Consider the following 25,990-nt stretch of genomic DNA (forward strand, 5'->3'; position numbering starts at 1 on the left):
CATGAAGTTCCCAGTCAGCAGAAGCACACTGAAGGCACACAGTGACTTGCTCTCTTTTCAAAGGGGCCTGGAGGGCTTCATGTGTCCAGGCAGAATTCTGCGCCTGTTTAACCAGGTGTCCCACCTACTTATGAATCACTGAGTGGGAAGCTCATTTATTTAGCCAAGTGAGGGCCCCTCTGTGAAGCACACCCAGACAGGCCTGTCACTTGTTAATCGTGTCACTTTCCAGCCAGGGGTGTAGGATGCACTCTTCCCTGAAAGGCGAGGATGGAAGGGAGAAGAGGCAGCTTTAGGCATGTGTGTGGGGAGGTCTGGTACACAGAGAGGCGGACAGAGGCTGAGGCACCATTCAGGTCCTTTTCAGCAGAGCTGGACTGATCAATTCAGCTATTTCCAGCAAGTGCTAGGAAGTGCACAGGAGAACTCAGGGAAAGGGAAAACCAAACAAATGATCTGAAACACATTTAGCAAAGGTTCTTTTCCTACGTTTTTTAGGATAAATGAGGAAAAAAAAAGTGGGAACTACTTTTTTCAGAGAAAACTTACACATATAGCTTACATGACAAAAAAGATGGAAGAAAATATATAAAAATGCTCTATTCTTGTAGTAGTGATTTATTACTGGGGAGAACTGACTGGAAATTAAAGCTGGGTTTTGGTTGATGTTTTAAGGTTAGGCCAATCTGACAAAGCTGTCAGGTCACCAGACAAATAGGGTTTGGTCTCTGCTGGATGGGATGTAAAACTCTGCCCCCAACTCCTGCCTCCCAGGGCCAAGTGCCATAATCTCCCTGCTTCCTGGAGCTGGGGGCTCCTCTGGAGAGAGCCCCCACTGCCCTATGCTGGGGCTCACATGCGTCAGACCACATGGAGAGATCCGGACCAGCTGTGAACCTGGGGCACAGCAACCCGCTAGCTCACCTTTGCCCCCACTCCAGCACCAACTGTGGCTAAAAGGAGTTATTCCAAGTGTTTGCTGACCCCAGCAGCTTCTGCCAGTGCGGGGCTGGCTGTTTTTGTGCAGGCTACTCCAGGCACAATGTGGGCAGCCTGTAGGCCCAAGTTCCATGGGACGGGCCCTGCTCACTAGGCACCGAAACTACAGAAACAGCAGCACTTTCTTCCAGATCTCACACTAAGCCAGACCCCTTTGGAAGCAGGGCCCTGCACAGACCAAATTAAATAAGCAAAGTGAGACAGGCAGGCCATGAGAGGAAGCAGCTCTAAGACTCAGAGCAGAAGACACTGTGGAAAGGCCTCACTTTCCTTCTGCCTCAAAGACCTGATTCTGAGTCCTGCCACGCCCCCTACCCAGCTTCTTTCTTTTTTTCTCAAAACTACTCTTCTCTCCAGGGCTTAAAAGGCTATGATATCACTTATAGCTTCTGCAGGAGGTGTCAAACCTAGACAACAGTCTAGGAAATAACTTCTATGGCGGTTATCTTCAACCGCCCTGTGCAGATGAGATAGCCCAGTGCAAACAATGAGGCTGACAGAGACCCGTGAGCTTCCTCAGTCTGGACGGGGGCAACAAGCCGAGGGAGGGCATAGTAGGCTGGTCCTAAGCTCTAAGCATCACTTTCCCAGGTCTGGGGCCCCTCAGCCTGCAGCCCCATAGCCAGTGGCCTGCTGTTCACATGCTATCTTCCTGCCCCCACATGTGGGTGCCCTCCACCCCTTCCATGAGACACCAGAAAGCCAGGGGAAAGGTAAGGCAAGCCAACACTTATGGAGTAGCTGCCATGTGTCAGACATCAGGCTTGTGGCTGTAACTAGATAAAAACAGCTGGAGGAAGGTCTGCTCACCCTCCAAATAACCTCTTGAGACTTGCACTCTTGATGGTATGTCCCAAGACTGCTATTATATACAACTGCAATACACTTTAAAAAGTGGACAAGTCTTAGGCAGTGGGAATCAGAGCTGAAGGGACAGTTGGGGGTCTGGGGACTGTGTCTAGAAGGGTGCCACTGTGGCAGCTCCTGGGGCTGGTCAGAGAGGTAGAACCTCAGGCCTAGCCTGGACCCACTGGTCCAGGCTCTGGAGGCAGGGCCCAGGAGTCTGCTACTGATTTTATGCCTGCTGAAGTTGGAGAAGTGCCCTCCTGGGTCCATGCTGGATCATGAGTCAACTGCGCTCCAGTCCCACCAGTTACCATGGGTAACACTGGCAAGTGGGCAGTTCTCTGACCTATATCCCAGTGTGTGCAATACTGGGTGGGGCTAAGAATGGTCTCCGGTAGAGATGCTGGGAAAGGTAAGATACCAGAGCATGGAACCGACTAAGTGTGTAGTAACTATAAGTCAGCACATAATTACCAGTTATCATCTCCCAGGCGAGATGCTGAGCAGCTGGAGATGGTCTACCTCGCCTCTGGCAACAAGAAGCAGAGGTGTCATGCGAGCAGGAGGACCGCGGTGGTGTGTGTGCCTGGCCTTCCCAAGGACACTGGCTGAGCCCTTCCCATACTCTTCCACATGGCTGGCCTGGTGGGGAAAGCTCTGCCAGCACAGCCACAGTTGTCTACACGGGGGTAGCTGGCACACGAGGCCTAGGGCCCGGCAGGAGAGGCAGGGCGAGGGCATGGGATGGCCACCCCACAGCCCTCTTTACTCTCTGCTCCTGCTTTTAGCAGCTGGAGGGTCCTGTTCACAGTCAGCCAGCAGACACCATGTGAGAGGAGCTCTCCTCCCAGACAAGCCCAGTGTCCCACTGTGGGGCCTCCGATCCTGCACCCACTAGCTCCCACCTCTCCACCTTCCCTCCCTCATCCCTTCTTTCACTAATTCCACAAATACTTATGGGCATCTAACAGGGCCAGCTGTGGTTAGAGGTACTAGGGAGACAACAGTGCCCAAAAGAGGCAAAGTGCCTGCCCTCAAGGTGCTCGTCCTCTGGGGGGGATGTCCAGGCTGTGACACAGTCCCCGGTGCTAGTGCTGATGGTGCTGTGGGGACAGGCCAGGTGCAGAGGGTGGTGGTTTTCAGGGGAGAGGGAGCATGTTTCACAGCAGAGGCCTTGGTAGGAGCCTATGTTTACATGGGAGGGGACCAGGCAGGGAGCACTGCAGGTGCAGCCTGAGACAGGAACCTCAGAAGCTCAGGGTGGCCTGGGCAGTGAGAGGGAGGAGAGCAGGAGTGGGGCTTGGTCAGGAGGTGGCAACGGGGACTCACCCCCCACTGAGGGAAATGGGTCTGCTCTGTGGGTCACACGGTCAGCATTTTTCAAAGGACCCCCCAGCCCCTGATGGTTCCATGAGAAGTGACGGCAGGAGCTGAGGGCAGAAATAAGGAGACTCATCAGGAGGCTCCTGAGGAAACTTAAAGGGTTCAGAGCTGGTGGTGGCCACACCCTGAGGTGGAGCACATGGGGTCTCCTCAAAGAGGGCTCTGGTGTTTTGGTCTGAGCAAGTGGAGAAGGGTTTGCCCTTTCCCAAGTTAGTTTCTTCCCAGACAGCAGCTCAGAATGCCTGGGCTCCCCTAGGCCCATGCCCACTCTCACCTCAGCTCAGGCAGCCTTTTGTGACCATCTCTCTGCCCCACCCAGCATTAACCACCAAGCTCTGCATTGTGACAGGAACCATCCCTGGTTTGTGGATGCCTACCTAGGGGCACTCCAAAAGCATTCTTTCTAAATGTCTGAGTAACTCGGCAAGGGAAGAGTTATTACCCTGAAGTTTCAGATGGAGGAGCAGAGGTTCCCAGCACAATGTAACCTGCCCCTTATCATTCAACAAGTACACACAAGAACTCGGATTCAACCCAAATGCATCTATTGTGACACTCACCCCAGATGAGTTCTTAAAATCACAGCACCTGGAACATTTTGCTAGATTTTTTAGTTCTTGTGTCTACTATGAAAAGTGGGGCTGGGTACAGGGGGCTTACCCAACCCCACAGGCCTAAGAACCTAGGGGGTTAAGGATCCATGAGAGTGCCCCATTATACCTCTTGCTTCTCCATCCCCAGCTCAAATTTATTCATTTTTTGACGATCTAGTAATCAACACAGATAATATGCAACTAACCAGATAAATATACGAGATAATTGTTATGGCTTGAATTGTCTCCTGCTCCCTGAAATCCTTATAATGAAATGCTAGTAACCTCAGAATATGATCTCCAACTTCAGAAGTTAGAGCATCAGAGTGTGAAAGAATAGAAAAAAGGTTTGTATCATGGGACTAAGGAATGCAAGCTTTAGTTCAAAACAGTAATAGGTGGAGGAGTACAGAAATGACAAACAACCCCCTTACAGTTCTTGGTAGTGGCCATTTGGACAGGGCCCTCTTCCCTCGCATGACTGCAGAGAACAGCCTTCTATGCTAGTTTGAGATCTACCCCTGCACACCTCCTTGCTTTCCAAAATAAAACTTTATATTTTGGTCTTTAGCAAAGTTAAGATAGGTCATGGGAAGAGGGACAGCTGAGAGTGCATCTTTATGTACACATTCTCTTTAGCAGTACAAGTTCTGAAAGTGCCATTTTCAACCATAACTTTTAAGATAAATTTATTTTTGTTTAGTTGTATGAAAGTATACATTGAAGAAAATCTTGACTGCGTAGTTTTTAGTTGCTTCCTTAAAATATAGATTGCATTTTGCTTCTTCTTCCTGCTCCATTAACTTAATGTTCCATATTTCAGGGACTGCCCCCCCCACCCCCATTTTAATTCTTTTAGAGGAAAAAAGCTGAGATGTTGTTTTGGGGAACTACTCAGCACCTTATAAGAATTTGGAAAAGTTTTTACCAAGGTCTGATAAGATAGATGAAAAACGGTCCCCTTCCTGAAATTCATCCCCCTTTCCTTCTTAGCATTGCCTGACTGGGGAAGAAAGGCAGAGAGGTGGGTGAGGAGTTGCTAGCATCAGGAGGTGCCCACCTCCACTCCCCAGAAAATGCAGTGTGGAAATTTGCACAGATGCTCTGTGATACTAAACTATAGCTCCTGGAGTCAAGAACTTACATGACTCTTTCCACTTCTTGTAGAACCAAAGTGACATTGTATTTTGAACATAGTAAGTTCTCTTTATATGTTTTTGTTTACTTTTTACTGAAGAATACTACAAATTATACACATACAGAAAAGTGCATGTCAAAGTATACAGCTCAGTGCATTTCCACAGACTGAACGTTTGTGTAAGCAGCATGCAGATGAAGAAACAGAACAAAGACAGAAGGAAAGGTCCTTCCTTCCTGCCTGGGACTTTCTGCCCATAAATGAACATGTTAATGACTCTGTATCCTGTGAAAGGGGAGAGGGAAGAAAAGTATCTAGTAAAAAAGTTAGGAATATAGCTACCTTATCTGTTTTTGTATTTATAGCTAAATCTCACATTTAAAAAGAAAAAGATTTAAGATGGCAACCAAAGATATACACCAATCAATAAGATTAATAAAAACAATTAGATATGAGGGATTTGAAGTAGAGGGCTAATATTGATAGGAAAAGAAGGTAAAGCAAGTGTAACATCCTCAAATTATGCTATTTGCTATGTATTTTCTAAAACTGTGCTGTTCCATGGTAGCCCTAGCCTAAGGTGATCAGATTTTAACATAGGTGAAGTGGGACACCATGGGGGGGGGGGAGGGTGAAGGGGTGGAGGGGGAGGTGTGTTCTTAATTAAAAATTTGGTCTATATGGAGCAACAAAAGTTTTCATAGAATGCAAAAATAGTATTGTAATATATATATTTTTAATTTCAACATAAGTACAATTTACAAATATAATAATTAAAAAAAATTATGTATAGGGCGGCGCCTGTGGCTCAAAGGAGTAGGGCGCAGGTCCACCTGGGTGACCTTGCTCAGGAGGGGAGTAGGGAGTTTACATTAGCCTTTTCATTTCCAAATGAAGTCACATTGACCTCTTCATTCCCAAATGGAGTTACATTAACCTTTTCAGCAGCCAAAAACCTTATATTTCCTTCCCGTTGTCCTGCTGTTTGCTAGCTTGTAGTGCATTCTTTCCAAAAATTGGGACTTTTTAAAAACGCTGCGGGACACAGGACAAATTGTTAAAAATCAGGACTGTCCCGCCAAAAGCGGGACGTCTGGTCACCTTACCCTAGCCACAGGTGGCCACTGAAATTTAAATTAATTAAAATTAAATTGATAATCTATTTCCTCGGTTGCACTGAACACATGTCAGATACTCAGTAGCCACCTGTGGCTAGTGCCTACTGTATTGGACAGCATAGATACAGAAAATTTCCATCATTGCAAAAAAGTTCTATTAGAAAGAGCTATTCCAAAAAAAGGCCCCAAATTTGGCTTTGAGTTCTCTAGAACAAAAGCAAAGTAGAAAATCATCAATGATATGATTCAGAGTCTGAGAGAGAAAAGTCAACTGTCCTTTAGATGCATGAATATTCCTGGTTCTTAGTCCTGGAAGCAAAGTCTCCTTCCATCATCTCACATCCACAGTGGTGTCAGCAGCCGTGCTCAGCCACACCCCTAGAATAACCACACGAGGAGGCTCTGTACAACTCTTACAGGGTGCTGCAGTGGAAGCTGGTATACCTGGCCAAGAGTAGTGCAGAAAAGCCACTGCACAGAGGGAGGTGGACCAAACAGGGTGGTCCCTGCCTGCAGCTCCTGGTGGCTTTGTTTAATCTGTGCCAGAGGACTGCAATTCCAGATAATTTCCTCAAATTTGTTTCTCTCAGCTAAGCTTTCATTAGATAGCAAGTGACAGTGAGTTTACCCTTTTTATTCCCAGCCAGGTGCCTGGAATACACCTGTTCCATATGACAGGTAAAGTCCATGCTTGTGTGTCTAGGGCTCAGTCATCCTGGCTTGTGCACAGTTGCCTTCCTAGGGAGCTCTGAGCAGCCTGATAAGGACACCAGCCTGAATGAAGTCCACTCTACTTCCTTTGGGCCTACTACGAGAATTGCTACTTAAGAAGCGATTCGGGGTCCCCTGAGGCACACAGACAGTTGAGGACCCAAAGCTCAATTCTACAGCAAAATTGTGACTGCAGTCTTACTGCTTTGAACTAAGGCCTGCATTTCTTAGTTCCATGATACAAACCTTTTTTCTACTCTTTCACACTCCGATGCTCCAGCTTCAGAAGCCAGTACCTGCATAGATTTTATAACGATTTAAATGTTAGGATTTTCTGTGAAACACTCTTTCCCTGGTTCCTTTGAGCAGAGCTCAGGCCAAGCTTTCACACTGCATTCTTTCACTTACATTACTAGAGGGATCCAGAGAGAAAAAGTATTCTAATTACTGCAAAAGGGAAGAAATCACTTCAGAAACAGTCACATTCATTTTGGTCTTTTAGTATAAACAAAATTCTTTGCATTTCATTAACTTTTACTTGGTATAACTGTATTACATTTTTGCATAAAGAATTGGCAATCTTCAAACACAGAAGAAATTTTATCTCACTTTTCAAAAGGGATTATAGAGCAAATGCTAGCAGTTTACTGAATAATAAAGCAACATTACTTAGTATCTTATCTGCAGTGTTCAGGAAATCTGAACGTTATCCAGCTCTTACAAATCATAAATGTTTCATGGTTGCCTTTCTGACTTGAACAGCACGGCCTGGTACGGTCTGAACCAGCCATCTGACATATGCCAAATCCCCATCCTGTTTCCTGATGAGTAGAGGACAGTTCTGTGTCTAATGACAAAACCAACTACCACTATGCAACTTTACCTGTGATTCAAGTAACCATAACCAGCCCCTCTAAAGGCAGCATCCCCTGATGTGCTGTCAACTTTCTCTTTTCAGGTAGCCAAATGTGAAAACTGGGATACCAGAGGTGGAGGCTTTTCAGAAAAATAAAGCCTCATGTGCCTGGTTCAGACTTATCTGTTACTTCAAGAAAGCTGCGGTCTGAGAAGCATTTCTCAGGTAGGACTGGGTTTGGGACCTTTAATCTCTAATGAGTTTGGGACAGCCACCAAGAGGGGAGAAAGAAGTCTGTTAAGGCAGCCAAGTGTTTACCATGGGAGGACCCGCACAGCCCACTGAGCCTACTATGTATTCACTCAGCCCTCCCAAGCTTAGTGAAATAAGATGCTCTCCAGGCATCACTTACTCCCCTGAAAATGTATAGCAGGAGGTCATTTTTCAAATTATCACAGTCTTTTAATGATCTACTGCCCAGCAGGAATAGTGGAAGGCAGGGAGACAGACATACACCTTCTTGACTGTCCATCTACTTCACAATTTTCAGATCGACGGATTTTCCTGAAGTTCCTCAGTGGAAGTGAAAAATGCATTGGTAAAACCTCACTAAGTAGGATGGGCAGACTTTGGGAACAAGCTCTCTGCTGTAAGCTCATGTGGAATCCCAGGAACCCTCCTGGCAGAGCTGAGAGCATATGGCCAAGGCAGATGGCCTTGAGAGCACAACGCAAGAACCAGTGGGAAGGGTTGGTCACACCGCCTCCGTTCTCAAGTCCATTTCGGCTGCCCTGACTACAGAGGTCACCAGCCCCATCTCTGTGACAGCTACTATGGTTTCTGGCAGCATTACCTGACCCGTTTCTCTGTCCTGCCAACAGACAGACAGACAGACACTTAGGCCAGTACCTGCAGAAGAATCTTGTTCCCGTCATGGTCCTCCGTCTGCCAGCGCCCCTCGCTGATGGGGCTGCAGGGGTTGGGCAGGAGAGGCACGAGCTCACCAATGTCCTTCACGCGGAACTCCAGCACTGAGGAGTCGGCAGGGACTGGGCTCTGGTCACAGGGCAGTCTTTTCAGGGAGAACTGGATGTCCACGTCCAGACTGGAGAAGATGGGGAAGATGCAGAAGTCTGCCTTGCTCTGGCTGGGGCTGCGCCGCAGGATCAGCTGGTAGAAGCGCAGGCTGTCGGCGTAGTTGCTGTGGCTGCAGTACACCGTGAAGCGGATGATCTCATGGCCGTAGTGCACGGGCCGCACGGCCCACAGCGGCGTCCCGGGAGCCAGGGCAAAGAAGTCCTGGCTACCCGGCAGGTACGGCAGGAGCCGGCCCTGCACCCGCTCCGTGTGGTGGTGGCGCCAGGGCGGCCGCTGCAGCGTGCGGTGCAGCTGTAGGATCTGCTCCTCGCCATACTCCTCCTGCAGGAAGAGCACCACCGCAAGCGCAGGCTGCGCGCCCCGGGACGCTCTGCGCCGCCTCCTGCACGCACCTCGCTCCGACACGCGGAACAGTGGCAGGCCCGGGTGCACCCACGCCAGGACCTTGTCGATGGCTTCCTGCAGGGGCTGGGACTCCCCAGGATCCGCAATGATGTGGACGCTGACCAGGAAAGGGTCCTGCGCCTCCTCCACGGAGAGCTCACCTGGAAGCAGTGAAAGAGAACCACAAATGAATAAAATGGGATGATTTCATTACGGTGTCTGATGAGGATGTGTCCAGCCTTGGCAGGAAGAGAAGCCAAATTCCAACAGAGTTCTAAATTCCAACTCCATAATCTGTGAGTTTTAGATCCTAAATTAAACTAAGAAAAGGACATGAAGACTATGTTAACCAGTTTGATGAAAATATTTCAAATTGTATGTGAAAACACCACACTGTACCCCATGATTGCATTAATGTACACAGCTATCATTTAATTAAAAAAAAAAAAGCTGCTATGGCAGCACCCTCGACGACAGAGGGCTACAGCCAGCAATGCTTCCCGGCCTGGGCAGCTCTAGGAAAATCGTGGTGCTGCTGTTCCCCAGGCAGAGTGGCACAGGGAACACCCTCTGTCTGTGTGTCAGACAGCAAGATCGAGTCTCCGGTAAGGGAAGGTAGAGAAGGCCCAACAGAGAAGGCAGGTCACCTGGCACTCCCTGAAATGACTGCAGAACCTTAGCCCACAAACCTTCCTTGCCCCTGCTTATGCCTCTAGCTTGCTGATTTCATCAGTTTGTTTTGCTCCTTGGTTTTATAGACACTTAATGAGCTCCTTCCTGTATGCCTGGTACTGAGCAAGGCACAGTTCAGCAAATGTGTGATGGCATTCGTTGAATGTGTCAGGATAAGGCTGCCTGAATTTCCACCCTACTCTGTTAGATATCTCACTTCAAAACAGTTCAGTCCGTTAACTTTTCTCTCATTCACACATTCAGTCCCACATTTGCTGAACAATTAGTTTGTACCAGGCACTGGGAGGCAAGGAAGCTGGTCCCACCAAGTATCCCGGGAGTATATTTACATACTTGGTGCGACAGCGCTCATTATGTCATGCACAGCCTGCACAGCACAGGCAGCAGCCCTCTAAAGAACCATAAACTACATCTGAGAACTCATGTTTAGTTGGGAAGCACAGGCATAAAAATTAAAATTCAATCTGATACATGCCTATAAGGAATACAACAGAATCTTAGGGCAGGGGCTAGATTCTGATACCCTCAAGTGTGGAGGGGATTACTGCGGGAAGAGGATAACTCTTTACAACAGCACAGAACTGTGCAAAACCAGGCACCTTTGGAAGTGGGTTGTGAAGAACTCTGAAATATGGCAACAGATGCAGCCAGAAAAATGGAGTGGAGCCAAGTTACTTGGGGCCTTAGTTCAATTCAGTGGTTGATAAGGGGGAAAGGAAAGTTGTGATGAAGGAACATCAGGATTAAGTCCACAGAAGCTGACTATAGGCACAGGAAAAAGTTAAAAGACTAGTGATGAGCAGACAAGACATAAGGAGGGCTGGGCAGCATAGGAGAGTGTACTGGTGGCTCCAGCTCTTCATCCTTCCCTACATCCTTACTTTCTGCCCTGGGACTTTGCAGTTCTTCCCAGTAAATGGGTGAAGTGCATTTCCTTACTCTTTGATTTTGGATTAGACCATATACCTGGCTTTGGCCAGTAGAAAAGGCAGCAGTGACATGTGTCTTGTCTTCCCTCCTGTGCTTCTGCCATTTCCACAAGGAGAACATGCTCAGGCTGGCCACCTGCTCCAAAGAAGGGTGGGAGAGAGATGTGGGGCAGAGTCGCCCTGGCTGAGCCCAACCTAGATCCGTCAGGACTTGAACACCCAAGGATCATGGTGAAAGCAGCCCACTGTGCATGTGTCCACCAGCTGACCCAACACACACGGGGAATGGTACATGGCTATTGTTTCAAGCCACTGGATCTGGGTGGCTGTTACACAGCAGTATGTATAGACATAGACAGTGGCAAACAGAAGGGGCATGGGCTTATGGCCTCTCGAGGAAGCACATGTGACAGACCTGGTGGGTAGGGCACAAGAAAGTAGCAGAGGAGTGTCCCTGATGTTTCCAGCTTGAGCAACTAGTCTGAGGTGATATTTAACCAAAGCAGACAGGGAAGAAAGGGAGGTATGTAGGGAAATGTAGGGAGTTCCACTTGGCTTAAGATGCCCAAATGACTTCCAAGAGAGATGTCCTTTGGAAACGGGATCTCCATGCTGCTGAGGTAAAGGGCTGAATTTATGGATGGACCAGTGACTTTCTGACCATATTCTTGCTTTTATGTTATCTGATAAATGTATGTCCCCAAGTTGATTTGAATCATGAAAACTTGTCAGAATGGCTTAGAAAACAGATGAAACTCCAGGATTACTATGGCCCCTGGTCTTTGCTCTGTCTGCCTGACTTCTTGCCATTTTATTTGATACCAACACCACAATCAGCAGAAATTCAGCTGAAACAAAAGTAGTGACAACGCAAACCACTGACATTTCTGCTGGTCAGTAACCTCAGCAGGTAGGAGAGGACACCACACTCACTGGCAGTGGAGGTTTCACTTATCCACAGTGCTCTGAACCCTTACCAGTAGAGACAGGTGACTCTGATAAATGTAACAAATGCTCAATACAAATGGGAAAGGATAAGAAAGCTTTGAATGATCTGGGGATAAATACTTACCTGAGAAAGTTACAGATAATTTTTATGAGGGAAAAGAAGGCACACAGAATAAAAGGAGTATTTGGGAAAAAAGGTTGCCTGAGCAGTGGGGCTCCTTTAAAGATCCCATCCCCCCACCCCCACATAGCCCGGTACACAGTTGACCGTGTGTCTTCTTGGCATTCTACATGCATGAGCTTTTTAATACCCACAACAACCCTGAAAGGGGGTGCTGTATTTGTCCCCACTTTAGACAGCAGGAAATCAAGGCACAGAGAGGGGATGCAGCCTGCTGAGGACACATGGAGAACAAGCCCTACCTCTAGCATGTGAGGTCTGGGTCCCCATCTGCCACCCTCCCCTCTGGGGCCACGTGCTCGCTGTGCCTCCCTGTACTGTCCCGTCTCACCCCAATGAGCTACCTTCTCAGCTATCCACCACTAGCTTTGCCCACTCACAGCTCTTTCCTCTGGTGCTGGTCTTGGAGGAAAAATGAGCCAAAAGCCGCCTCCCAGTGGGCACAGGCACAGGCCTTTACATCTCTGAACAGGCCAGCAGCACAGGGGGTGCACTTGTGAAAGACAGTAACCCAAGAAAGCCTGTGACCAGGTGCAAGAAGCCTGGGTGTGAAGAAGCCCAGGGGCAGGTAGCTTCTAGTCTCCCCAGAAGAGCTGCCAGGGAAACTCAACCCTGTTCCATCTCTGTTAGTCACACAGGGCTTTCTCTGAGAGCAGTCACCCAGGCTGCACTTCATGGAGGCCTGCACGGTGGAGCGAATGTTTACAGCTCCACAGAAGGGCAAGGTGCCCAGCGTGGGAGCCAGGGGTGGTCTGAAGGCCAACCACTAGCTTGCAAGTGAGCAAAGATGATGGAGACCTGTCCCAGGGCTCCTCTACATGTGTGACCCAGGGAGACAGAAGTGGCTGAATACCTGAACTAAGGAAGTGGCTGCCTCAGAAGAGCGGAGAATGGGCAATGGTGTCAGTCTGTTTTAGCCACTGCTACCACGTGCCCACTGCACGTGAACCTATAACACACAGGCTCAAAGGACCACAGAACGTGGCTCCATGCTGCCAACAGGTGCTAGAGTTACACACACTCCAGGGAAACTGGCCTGTGGAGCAGGACAGGAGACTAAGTATTTGGGGGAAGGAGTGAAGGAGTGAAAATGTGAATAATTAATTGTCAAGAAAAGCCTCTTCACCTGCCTGGTTGGGCAGAGACAGCCTAACTGTGGGGTGTGCCCTGCCTTTATCATATCCATTACATAGCTTCTCAGTGGGCCTCAGAGAGCACCTGCTCAGTTAGGGAAAAACAGACCAAACCAGAGTGGTGGGACCAACTGCCCATGGCTAGTGAGAGGGTGGGACTGTCACCCGACATCAACAGGGCTTTCCAATTAGTCTGTGCTTCCCAGAAGCAAGAGGAAGAGTCTTTCCTCTGGGATTATAAACAATTAGCTTTTCCTTTGTTAAATTAAAAGAAAATCCTTGTTGAGAAAAGCAGTGCACACTTCAGGCCTTCTATGGAGCAGGAAATGCCCTACTAGCCTGGGCGTTTGTCACATTTTTTTTGTGGGGGGGCCAATATTTTTACCTCTCCTATATATATATATATCCCCTTTCTTTGGCCCTTAAATGCAACAGAAAAAAAATCTATATGATACCAACAACTCATTGTGTGCTTATTATTGCCCTAAAAGCTTTCCATGTACCACATCATTTAATATTTAAAACCACACCATAGAAGAGGTGTATTCTTCCCACTCAGTGGGGAAACGTGAGCTGGCCTGCTCAAGGCCATCTGGTTGCAGAACAGCAAGGCGCCACACCAGATGCTCCCCCACCTCCCAAGTCTACCCTGCTTCCAAGGATCCTGTTGGTTTCCTGCCCCAGACCTCAGTCTGCTTGGCTGGGGCTCTGAAAACATGGCTTAGCTGCTGGAGCCATCTCAGGTGGGTGGTCCAGCTGCAAATGTGCCCACTGCTTTTCCTGGGGGCAGCCAAGCTTAAAGCTTTGGAGGAGGGAGCAGGGAGTGAGGTCCTGCCTGCTGAGACTCGGGTGCTGAGCCTCCCGCCCGATACCTTGGTGTGGCTACACCAGGACCCTCCTCCACTCTCTGCTCTGGGGAGTCACGCGTGCTGTGCCTGTACTCTCTGTCTCCTGGTATCTGATACCTGCAAGACTAGCCCTCCTCCAGAACTGGCAAACTGGTGTCCCCAGAGCACCCGCTCCCTGACAGTGGACATGTCCCTCATTCCAAAGGGACCTTGTGGACAAATCTGAGGACATGACAAGATCAGACAGCCCTCTAGAATTTGGGGGTGACAATTATACCACTATCATTTTATTTCCAGTCACTGACAATTTGTAATTCAAGTGTTAATAATTTACTTAACTAAGGAAGGTTTATTGATCACCTACTATGTGCCAGACACTATAGGATCTAGGCAAACAAACAGTCTCTGCCTTCATTGAGCTTGTAATTTAGTGGGGGGATAGACAATAAACACACACATGTAAGATGAAGTCGGGTAGCTAAGCGCTGAAGACACCGCACTGAACAGACACGTGTGCAGTGTGGGCACAACAAGAGGTTTCTGAGGCAGCAGACACTACCACTGATGGTCAACTGAACAAACTGCCATGCACTGTGCCAGTGCCAAACCCACTGCCAATACCTCAGTGTCCCACAGGCCCCCAGGGAGGCCACCGAGCCCCGGACAAGGGCACCTCCAGTGGTTACAGGGTGGTTGGTATGGGCTCTGGCCTGGAGCCTGGCTTGCATGCTGTCACCTCATATTTGTGAGATGGTATAAACACCTTATTTGTGTTTGTAAAGCCCCACTCTGTGCCACTGAACAGCTTGGCGGCTTGGATATCAGTCTGCCAACCAGAACCCACGTGACCCAGTGGCAGGTGAGATGGTGGGTCACACCACAACAAAGACACGTCCAGGGGCATAGGCTGACCAGGCTGATGGTGTTAAAAAAGATGGGGTCAGAAAGCAGGAAGGAAAAGGCTCCAGAGTGACAAGGAACACGGAACCCCAGAGAGAGCCACCCTCACCCAGGGAGCTGCACAGACTCTCAGGAATGCCAGAAATAAATAGGCTCAAAAAGGGCCTCCAAATTCCTTCCCAGGAGACTCTATTCATCCGGAATGTAATGAACAACCTGCCTTCCGCTCTTTTTTACCACAGTTTTTAAAAGCCAGTTCTTCAAAACTTTGAACTAATCAAAAATTGTAGGCAACCCCCTTACCCTGCCAATATTTAAGATAAAATCTTAGATTTTCTGAATTCTTAGTCATTTTTTAATTTTGACAAGGCCTTTGGTCAGCCTGCAACTTTGGGCTGTGGAAGGGGCAGGGCTGGTCCTAGTGCCAGACTCCAAATGAATCTGTAGTTAGATGCAGGGTTGAGAACAGTGAGCTGTGGTGGCAATGAGGTGGTGTGTAGGATTTTAATACAGGGGATCCAAACCACATTCAGAGTATAAATATTAAGGTTCTCCTCTCTTGGCCTAAATTCATAGAACTTTCCTGTAATTGAAAAATTGAACATAGGCTGAAATACTTAAGCCAATACTTAACATTTTCATTTGGCAGAAGGGTGCAATAAGGAATCTCTCTGGCTCTTAGCCCCTCTCCAGGCTTTAGAAGAAGGGTACCTTTGCTACAGTAGCCACTGTTTGACTGCTCTCTCCCTTTTCATCATCTGCTACAGAAACCACGTTAGGGGCCTGGCTATCTGATTTCCATCCCTGAGCTCATTCAGAAACCAAGACACTATTAAGAAAGAAATGATATAGAAAGTAACACAGATTCTTCAGACACCCTGTATATTTTCCCCTTGAAAATGGGACATCCATTTTACTTTAAATGTATTTCAGCCCATCATTTTGAAACATACCCTTCTGATGAGAGGAGGGAGAAGCAGAAGCTAGACACTAACCAGAGTAATGACAAACCTGCTGTGAGTTCTAACACAGCCAGACAGAAATCCTGGGAGAGGACCAGAAGACTGGTACATAATGCATCTGAGGAGGCCTAAATGCATCCAGAAATGCTTAAACCTATCTAGCATACTTATGTGAGTCCTTAGGACTATCAGGATTTCGAAAGTTCATGAGCTGGTAACACAGGTATGATCCACCCCAATGCACCACACTTAATGACATGCTGAGGCCCCTCTTGTATAAAAATGTAGAGTTCAAAATGCCTGAAGAGACTATCCCATTTTACAGAGTCCTTTCTCCTGCTTAGTAACTTCAATTCTTTCCAAACCACATTATGTGCTGCTTGCCATTTTCATTTGTAGAAAGGTCACCCTGAGAGAGTCAGGACCTCAATAAAAGAGAATAGAATAAAATAAAATATTGGAGATCTGGAGATGACACAGGTTTTACAGCAGGACTTGGAAACAATATTTATCTTAGGAAATACTAAAAATCTACCCAAACAGAGCAACAACAACAACAAAAAGACAAAAGAGAGAAAATTAGCCAAAACCTGTCCCAAGGATCTATTCACCAGGGAAGGTCCAGGCTCCTGAGTCTCACCCCAGAGCCAGTGGGAGAAGCCTCACAACTATATGAATGAAGACTTATTTTACAAGGGATTTACCTGGCAGGACGCCGAGAAGTCAGACGAACAGTGATTAGCGCTTAGAGTCTTTCTAAGAAAGGACACTGCATATATGTGTACAAAATATATTCTGAGCACTTAGTAGAAAAATTGGGGACCAAATCTTGCATTTGTTTTGTTTGTGACCAAACTAGCCATGTAGGAAATGAAGCCTGGGGACCCAGTGCTTTGGCCTAAAACTCAGTGAAATTTCCAATGCTTTGCCAATTTAAATATTACACTGACAAGTCTCCAGTCCTCGTTTCCAAGTCTCCTTAGAAAATATGCACCTTGGGGCCCATCTGGAGAAGGAGGTTACAGGACATGACTAGGAAGTTAGGGATGAGGGAGACTTCCACTCCAGCCCCTTGTTTCACAGATGGTGTTGGGCGACTTGCCCGTGTCAGTGGTGGGTCTAGAAAGAGAACAAACACTGCCTGATTCCCAGTTCCAGGCTCTTAGCTTTATACTTCAGCTGTACCTGGTCTTCAAGTGTCTGCTCCCACTAGAAGCCCCAAGGACTGCAAAGCAGGGGGAGACATGGCTTGTCCTTATCTTCAGGGGCCTACAGTCTAACTGAGAAAGCAGGGAATTCCCACAGGACAGATGTAAGGAAAATATGAACGAGAAATGATACATTCTAAATGATGCCTAGGACAAAAAGCAGAGATAATGACTAAGTTTTCCTCTCCCTCAACCTTTTCATGGCCTTGTAGGCTTCCACCTGCAGAGTCCAGGCTGCATGCTTCATCAGGGAGGATGGTGACAGATAAACCCAGTAATCAAACTTTTAAAAAAAAATAATGATAGATAACATTTATTGAGCACTCAATGTTCTAAGTGCTTCACTATATTATTTTTCATATAAAGATGGGTACGACTGTCATTCCGATTCTACAGATGAGTAAAGATATACAGGGCTGTTGAAGACATTCCTGAAAGTGAATCATCATCTCCACATTCAGGGCTCCAACAATGGTGGGATGATCGTGTACAACTATATAATTTCAGTCTGGTGTCCCCTCTGAAAAGGCTGGAGGATAAAGGGAAAATTCACAGGAGTGATACAGAGGGGATGAGTAGTTCTCCTTACAGCTTCTTACAGTGTCTACAGAAACTACAGTTTCTGTAGTTGTTCAATAGACTAAATTATTCTCTAAATGATAGGTCTAGGGAAGCTCCTAAGATGTTAATTATATAATTTCCCCATACCATAAAACCCTTAATTTTTTTTTTTTAGGAAATACTTAAGGTATGTTACCACTATAAATCTTCAAAATTAGCTCACACATTTTAAGCAAAAGTTATGCTTTCAACATGAATAATTACATCCTGTAAGCATGCTGAGGACAGGTTCTATTTTTCTAGGTTGTTGTTATAAACCTGAACTTCCTTTAGCAAATCTTTTATCCCTCTCAGAGTTTTAGGTTCCTCAAACATCAGATGGGGTTCAACCAGACTGGTAAAGCCCAATAAAATCAGAATCTCTGGTGTGAGACCTGAGTGTTTTGTTTTGTTTAAAGATAGCATTACTCTGTCATTCTGGGTAGAGTGCCGTGATGTCACAGCTCACAACAACTCAAATTCTTGGGCTCAAGTGATTCTCCTGCCTCAGCCTCCTGAATAGCTGGGGCTACAGGTGCCCCACCACAATGCCCAGCCAGTCTTGTTCCATTTTCAGTAGAGACAGGGTCTCGCTCCTGCTCAGGCTGGTCCCAAACCCCTGAATTTTTTTTTCAACCATAGCAGATGAAATAGTCTTGAAGGGCAGAGCTCTCTATCATGGAAGCTGAGATTTTAGAGACAGAAAAAGCTTTCTGAGCCAAGAAAGGCTAAAAACCTAGAGCCGATGGTTCACACCAGGAACCAGGGGACAGAGGACATGTGGGGCTACAAGGGCGACTTTTCTAGCTCAGAAATCTGGGCTTCTGCGGGGAGGACAAAGCCTGGAAGGAACACGAACTCAGTGCATAGGCTATGTTTCTGAGAAAGGGTCATGGCTCAAACTTGCCCTGGGCTGGGCTTTGCATGGGTGGGGACCCCCAAATACAGCAGGACTGTGCCTTTACTTGTGGGGCAACAGGGGGGAAGTGTGGCAGTTCAAATGTGAAGTTTGGCTCACTTAATAGAGAAATACAACAATTCTACTTAACACCTGAGTTTGCAACTGATACGTCATACTCATTATAATAGGAGATTCTCATAGGAGTTCTCAGTGGAGAGTAGACATAGTTATAACCTGACGGGTGGTGGCCCCTGGAGCATGCCATCTCCACAGAGGCCTCCAATTTCTCAGGCTGGGTTGTCTGTGACCCCAAACATTTCAGCCTCACTCCCTTCAAGCCTAAAACAAAGAAATATTCATTATGTAACCATAGAGAAAGCCCAGTTCTCCAAGTGACAAAGGAAGGACTTTTGGCAACTATTCTTATTAGAAAAAGGAAAATCAGCTTCCAAGTGCAGGTTGAATAGTTCAGCTTACCTACTTTCTTGCATCAATAACATTGAAAGAAAATAAAAGGAGGAGTGAGAGTACATGGAACATTCTGTCTCTCCATAATCAGAGAACTGTGCAAAGCCTAAGTGTGATAAATGTGTAGGAAGGAGATAAGGTTTAGAACGAAGAAAGAAAACTGATGAGAGCCTCTAGGCTGCCTTGGTCAACTCTGGATTTTCTACCCTTTCAAGGATATGAGCTGGGTTTCTGCACCACATTCTCCAGCCACGTCCAGTTTGCTATCCCATCAGAGGCTAAACGCAGCAGTATGGATGTCAAGCACAGACAGAGACGGTGCACTATGGTGGAAATGTGCTTTGCTGTGGCCCCTACTGCTGCATGAGGCTGGAGCAGGATTGTGGTCAATACCATACTTCCAGTGAGACAAATGGAAAAGACCTTAGCTTGTGGGTCTCCAAAACCTGGAAGTTTATAACCTACTCCACAGAGCAATTTTTGCTCACTGCCATTATTTAAAATATCGACAGTACTATGTATTTACATATCTATCTATTCAGATCTTTTTTTGTACATGGAATTATAATTTTTATGAGACCATAGCACTCTCATCATGCCCATGGGACACAGAAATGGTACTTTTTGGAGAAAAACCTGGCAATAGCAATCAGAAACTTAAAAAATACATACACTTTTTTTATACTTCCAGCAATTACAAATGTAGGCATTTACCCTGATAATGAAGAATATGCACAAATACTTAGTTCGGAGGTGTTCTCAGCGATTCTGCTTATAATAGGGAAAAAGTGAACGCAGCCTAGAGGATAGACAGCAGGGCACTGGGAGCAAAGCGAGGTCAGAGACACAGGGGTGCCGTGTGGGTGTCTAAGGAGAAGTAAGTTTCTCTGCATAAAAAGATGTTCACAATGTAAATGAGTGAGAAAATTAGACTATAAAACAATACGTGAATATCATTTTGGTAAATTATTGGCCCAAATTCTATGTATTTATAGAATGATATTCTCAGGAAAAAAAAATCTATAAAGGAAGACACCAAATTATGAATAATAGTTGTTTCTGGATGGCAGGATTCTGGGTTTTCTTCTTATTGTTAATCTGTATTTTCTGGTTTTTCTACAAGGTTATGCATTATATTATTTGAATTATAAAAAATATTTTTAATTGAGAAAGGCTCCAGAGTGGCAGGTACACATTTCGTTCGGGTCCCGACAACCATGGGCACCTACGCCCCTGAAGCCCCACCTCCATTTCCCTAGGTGGGGGGCGCAGTCACAAGCGGTCAGCCTCCATGCCCTCCTATCTGGGATAGGAATCAACACCCCCCATGTAGGGGAAGTCACACAAGTAAAACTCATTTCTGAAACCAGAAGGACTGTGCTGCGTTTTCGGGAAGCGGGGTCGTGTAGAGAAACATCACACCTGCCTTCCGCGGAGCGCCATGCTCCCGTTTTGATTTCCTGATGCGTTGTTCTCATTACTGGTTTTTTCTTACCAACTGTAAAATAGTAATACTGCCCAGCTTCTCAGGCTGGTTCCAAGGCTTTGAACCTCAGACCCCCACAGGGTCCAACAACAGTCTACCTGCACTCCCGCACTCGCCACTGCGGGCTCCCCGGCCAGTGGCTGCACCTGCCTCGGCCTGGCTCCTGTGCTTCGCACACAAACCCCAAACTGACACCTCTACCTTGCCTCCTGAAGGACCCATTCCAGGTTTTAAAATAAATCACTCTCAGCAGCGGAACACAATTCTTTCTCTTAAATTATGGATAAAAAATTTGTAAACACTTAGCAAGTGAAAATTTTTACCATCTAGTTATTACGCAGATCGTAGAGCCTCCAGAAGTGAAACATTAGAATTTAAAAGTAAGGGGTATGGATAAGCCAGGCTTCGCGTCAGAGGTGACCTAAGAGCAAAGCCACGCTTCGCACCAGGGGTGACGAAAAAGCAAAGCCACATTTCGCATCGGGGGTGACATAAGAGCAAGCTTGTTCAACGCGGGGTGGACGCCTCAGCGCCGCACCCTTCAAGCTCTCAATACACAAGAGGCCTGACTCAGGAGTCTGTGCGGGGCCCAGGATCCTGCATTTCTCACACGCTCCCTGCGGAGGCCAACACAGTGGTCCCCACACGGAGCAGCAAGTTTGCCAGTTAGGGGACCAGACGCGCCGTGCAAGCTGAGAACACCTCTGTGGGCAGTGGACAGAACATGGGGTGAGTGGGCTACCTCAAGCCACACCAGCCAGCAATCTGGGGTTCTGAGGCTGCAGCTATGCCATGTGCCTCATATGTGTGATGCATACTGAGTGGCTGTAAAACTGAGACCTACCATAATGACACTCCCAGGCCTGCAGACTTTTATTACTGTCATCTATACAGGCAAAACGCCTATATGCCTCTGGCCAAAAAAGCCGTTTGAGAGAGAGCAGTGAAAAGACTTTGTGCAGGCATACTTGTGAGAAATGGAGGCAGAATCCCATCTGGCCGGGTTGGCTGTGAGCCTAACATGACCAAGGCTTTGGCTGGAATAGCATTTACTGCCTTAAGGAATTAAGGTTGACTTTGTATGGCAAAAAAAAAAAAGCCCTTTGGAAAACTGGCCAGATACCCATCAGTAACCTTTCCTGATCTGTGATAAGTAACGGTCGTTTGCTGACAAGTCTGGGACAGGAAATGTGCTCAGGGACCTCAAGAGAAGAGGAATTTACCCAATGCATACAGGTATCTAATGGCACAGATGAAACTTGGGCTCATGAAAGGCTTTTGAGAAGTCCAGCCTGAAAATTCCTTATAAAAGGTTCCAGCAAAAAAACCCTGACTTAAGGCCTACACGGGAGCAGAGGTTTGCACACAAAGTCCTGTATGCCCAAGAGGTTTCTTTATGCCTTGTTTAAAGATCCAAAGTAACAGCCTCCAAATAGCAAGGCCAGCAAGGGCAGGTATTCAATCTACCCTGTTCCTCCATAACCTCAGGCTTCATCAGATAAGAACAAAGAAGTAATGGCTAACAACATTTTTTCCATTAAGTTATGTTAAATTGGGCTATGTTGAAAGGGTTATGTTAAAAGGTGTATGTTGAGTGGATTATTGGAAGCTAATCACAAGGTAGTCACCTGATGTTTAAATGGATAAATGAGGTCACTGCTATATTGTGCGCATGTATAAAATTCCCTATATAAGCCAACTGCAAATAAAGAAGCTCACCATTTAGCCTGAGCGAGCAGATGGTCACCTTTATTTAAAACACAATTTCAATAAGCATGCTTATTCTCTGCGACATGGCTTTTCCGTGAGACCCTTATGGCACAATCTACAAGCTACTTGCTCATCAGACTGGACGAGGAAATCAGACTGATCTTCCCCACACCCAGCACCTCGGTGGTTTTTCACTGGTCTGTATAGCCATAATCACACACCCAGATGGAGCCAGCAACCACCCAGCCACTCATGCAGAGCCTTACCCAGGACCACAGACTGGTCCCAGCCATGCAGCAGCTCACTCTGAATCCCTTTTGAGATGGTTCTGCCCATGAACATGACTGCTGTACCAGAATGTGGTCTTAGATGCAATAAAGATGGAAACAGCTCTTATCTAAGTTCTATTACTGGCGGCACCTGTGGCTCAAGGAGTAGGGTGCCAGCCCCATACACCAGAGGTGGTAGGTTCAAACCCAGCCCTGGCCATAAACTGCAAAAAAACCAAACCAAAACAAAAACTAAGTTCTATTACTGGAAGATGCTTCCAGCTTGCAGAGTAGTGGAGCAGAAATTCAAAACCCTACAATTTTCCTCCTTTCAGAAATAAGTAGACCATCTCCCCAGTGCTTTGATTCGTTCTATGTCAACTGCTGGGTTTATAACAGTACATCAAACACCATCATTAGTTTTACTAATAAGCCCTCTGGGAACTGAGGAAGTAGGAGATTAATGAGAAAACAGACAGAGATATTCAAGTTCTACAATGCACTCTGTCTAAAAGGCTACAATTCTGATTTAGAGAGTATCAGTGCCTTTTCTTTTGATTCTTTTACTTCAGGGAGGTTGTGAAGCTAAGGACAGAGTAGTTAGATTTTGAGTCTTTTTGCCAACTCCATGTTAATTATAAAAGCAAGTTTAGTAGCTGAAATTCTTCTTCACGAGGATTAATGACTAGATTTGAGTTTTGCCTAGATCTTATGGAATAAGACTCTAAAAGAGTATTTGTTTTGAGAAAAAATAAAGACACTAACTCTTACAAATGGATCAAAGTTTAAATTCCCTACTATTACCTCTTCCTTATTTGGCAATGTGACAAAAACTAACTCTAAAATGAGCAAAATGTGTCAATAAGTTGTCATCTTCTCTAAGCATAAAGAAAATAATAATAGATATTTCATTATTCCAAGTCTGAATTTAGCTCTTGGAAATGGAGACATAGATCATATACGTTCATATATTCCCCACCAGTGATGAGTTCAACAGTATGCAATATCTTTTCCATCTTATCACAAATTTAATTGCTTAATTAAATCACAAGGAGCTTATCTTTCCCTCCAAAATGCTGAGGGGCTGCACAAATGTGGTCAAAGCCACAATCAAAATCTATTATGTATCAGTATGCTAAAATTGCAAAGAAATGTTGAAACTGCTAAGAAACCAAAGGGAGAAGGTACCATTTATGTGGAAAGACAGACCTGTGAGAAAGACAGTCTTAGGAAGGGAGGACAAGGCTCCCCAGAAAGAGCAGGGAGGAAGAACTGACAAGCCCCGGGGTGCCTCTAGACCAGCTTTGGTGCCTTGTAATTAACAAAGATGCCTGGACTTTCCCATTTGAAGAACACCCGTGATCTTTTCCCTTTGGATACATGTGTATCCAGGGGCCCAGAGCTCCAGCAGTGCTGGTCAGGACTGCCCTGAAGGGCTGTTCCTAGACATGGCGGCCCAGAAAAGGCAAGGGAGTGGACCCATCGAACACACAGCTGGTGGGAGGTCTGGCCAGCAGTGAGGATGGCAGCAGTGAACAGGGGGCCAACTGAGACACTGGACAGGTAGAGCGGGAAGTCAGGAAGAGAAGGGATCTGAGTTGCAGCAGGATGATGAACGAGTTTAGTGACTTCTACTTACCCACCCACAACGTGTGCCTTTGTTGCAGATCAGCAAAACACACAGTCTATGGCCATTCTTCCCTAATTTCCACAGATGCAGAATTACTCAGGGCATTGCCAAGTGACCAGGAGATGCCTACTGGATCACCTCACCCAACCTTTTATCATTTTTGTTCTGAAAAGTGCAAAGTGGCACACTACTATGAGCCATTCCCACCACCACAGGGAGTTTCTAAGGTGCCAGGTAAAGAAATAATGACTATACCAAAATTTGACAGGGAACAGTTTTAGGACCAAAATTAGGTGGGCAAATAGAAATTATTTCTGTGGAAAAGCCTCAAAGAGAGAACTCGTAAATATTTGACCACCTCCTATTGGCCATATTCTGGAGCTAGATATCCTCAAGAAACGTTATGTTTTCCTAAAAACATAATTATAAGCTCCTAGCATCTTCTAAGAGTGATTCTCCAGGTATGATTATCGTCTGTATTTGAATGGAAATATTCAATTACACATGATGGGAATTTCAATAGCAATACATGGTACAGTTCATTTTTTTCCCCCAACACAATTATTTTCTCTTATTTATAAAACTTACCCCCTTTTATTTAAATCACAAAAGAATGCACATCGTACATAGTGGCTTGATGATCTTCTGACAAAATTTCTGGAAAAACGACTTGATTCTGAGTGTATAAATTAAATCCATCTTTCTCAGTAAGTATGATTTACTGAGATCTCCCAAGGGGCAACAGCATGTTTAGTGTTTCAGAAAACATAAAGAGAAAGCTTGCCTTCCTTGTCCATCTACAAAAGGCAAACAAACCAGTTGCCCCAGGAAAACATTCACCCAAACACAACCAAGCCCTCCATTAAAGAGGCCACTCAGCCACTTCCCCCAGAGCTAGGAAGTTACAGAGGATGAGTCAGTAAAAGTGTGATCTGTGAGGTCCCGAAAAAAGGAATGATGCCCAAGACTCCTAATGCCTGTGCTATTCTTTGAGGGAAGGGGGACAAAAAGCTTCTGGGCCTCTCACTACACTCTCTACTGCCACCAACTCAAAAGGGGCTCAGTCCTTGGAGATCCTCAGACCAGTTCCAACCAGCCCTCCAGAGAGGATGCCCAGGCTGCCAGACTTTCATTCTGGGTCAAAGAGAGAGCAAAGAGAAACCGTTTCCTCTCTTTTTCTTCCATCCCTCCTCTCTCCCTCTATTTCTTTTTAGAGGAATTTGTAAGACATTTACATCTTAGCGTCCTTGAGCTTCTCAAAGGGTCTGGAGAGGGTTGCCAGCCCAACCACCCCATTCTACAGAGGAGGAAACTGAGGCCCAGAGAGGCAAATGACTGGCTTGAGAGCAGGTGGCTAGAACACCTGACCATGCCACGCTTGCACCTTTCCCTTCAGTGATGACCTTTCTTTTTCTCCTCTTGGCGCAGGCAGCTTGAGGAAGCAGCCCTGTGGTGGAAGGGATAAAACTCTACAGAGTGACTGATATTCTCTGGAGGGAGTTCTCATGACAATTCCTAGTAATGAAACCCAGCTGTGGGCAAACAGGAACCAGGGTGACAGGAATGCCAGCTCCCCCTACGAGTACCAGCTCCCCCCACAAGTGCCAGCTCCCCCCATGAGTACCAGCTCCTCCCAAAGAGTGCCAGCTCCACCCACGAGTGCCAGCTCCCCTACGAGTGCCAGCTCCCTCCATGAGTGCCAGGTATCCCCGTGAGTGCCAGCTCCCTCCATGAGTGCCAGGTATCCCCGTGAGTACCAGCTCCCCCAAGTGCCAGCACCCCCCACGAATAACAGCTCCCTCAACGAGTGCCAGCTCCCCCATGAGTACCAGCTCCTCCCATGAATCCCAGCTCCCCCACAAGTGCCAGCTCCCCCATGAATCCCAGCTCCCCCATGAGTACCAGCTCCTCCCATGAATCCCAGCTCCCCCACAAGTACCAGCTCCCCCATGAATCCCAGCTCCCCCATGAGTACCAGCTCCCCCATGAATCCCAGCT

The 25,990-nt window shown here is 46.6% G+C and overlaps 1 protein-coding gene across 1 annotated transcript in view; it reads right to left on the reverse strand.

The window, feature by feature from the left end:
• The window catches only part of FAM124A (family with sequence similarity 124 member A), a 74,359-nt gene that overhangs the window by 31,971 nt on the left and 16,398 nt on the right, over positions 1–25,990 (reverse strand). The window contains exon 3 of the mRNA XM_003800713.1: positions 8,554–9,287. Within this exon, the coding sequence (XP_003800761.1) occupies positions 8,554–9,287 (734 nt within the window). The remainder of the gene's footprint in view (positions 1–8,553; positions 9,288–25,990) is intronic.

Source organism: Otolemur garnettii, unplaced genomic scaffold (assembly GCF_000181295.1).
Source record: "Otolemur garnettii isolate 467f Iridium unplaced genomic scaffold, OtoGar3 scaffold00182, whole genome shotgun sequence".
Taxonomy (NCBI): domain Eukaryota; kingdom Metazoa; phylum Chordata; class Mammalia; order Primates; family Galagidae; genus Otolemur; species Otolemur garnettii.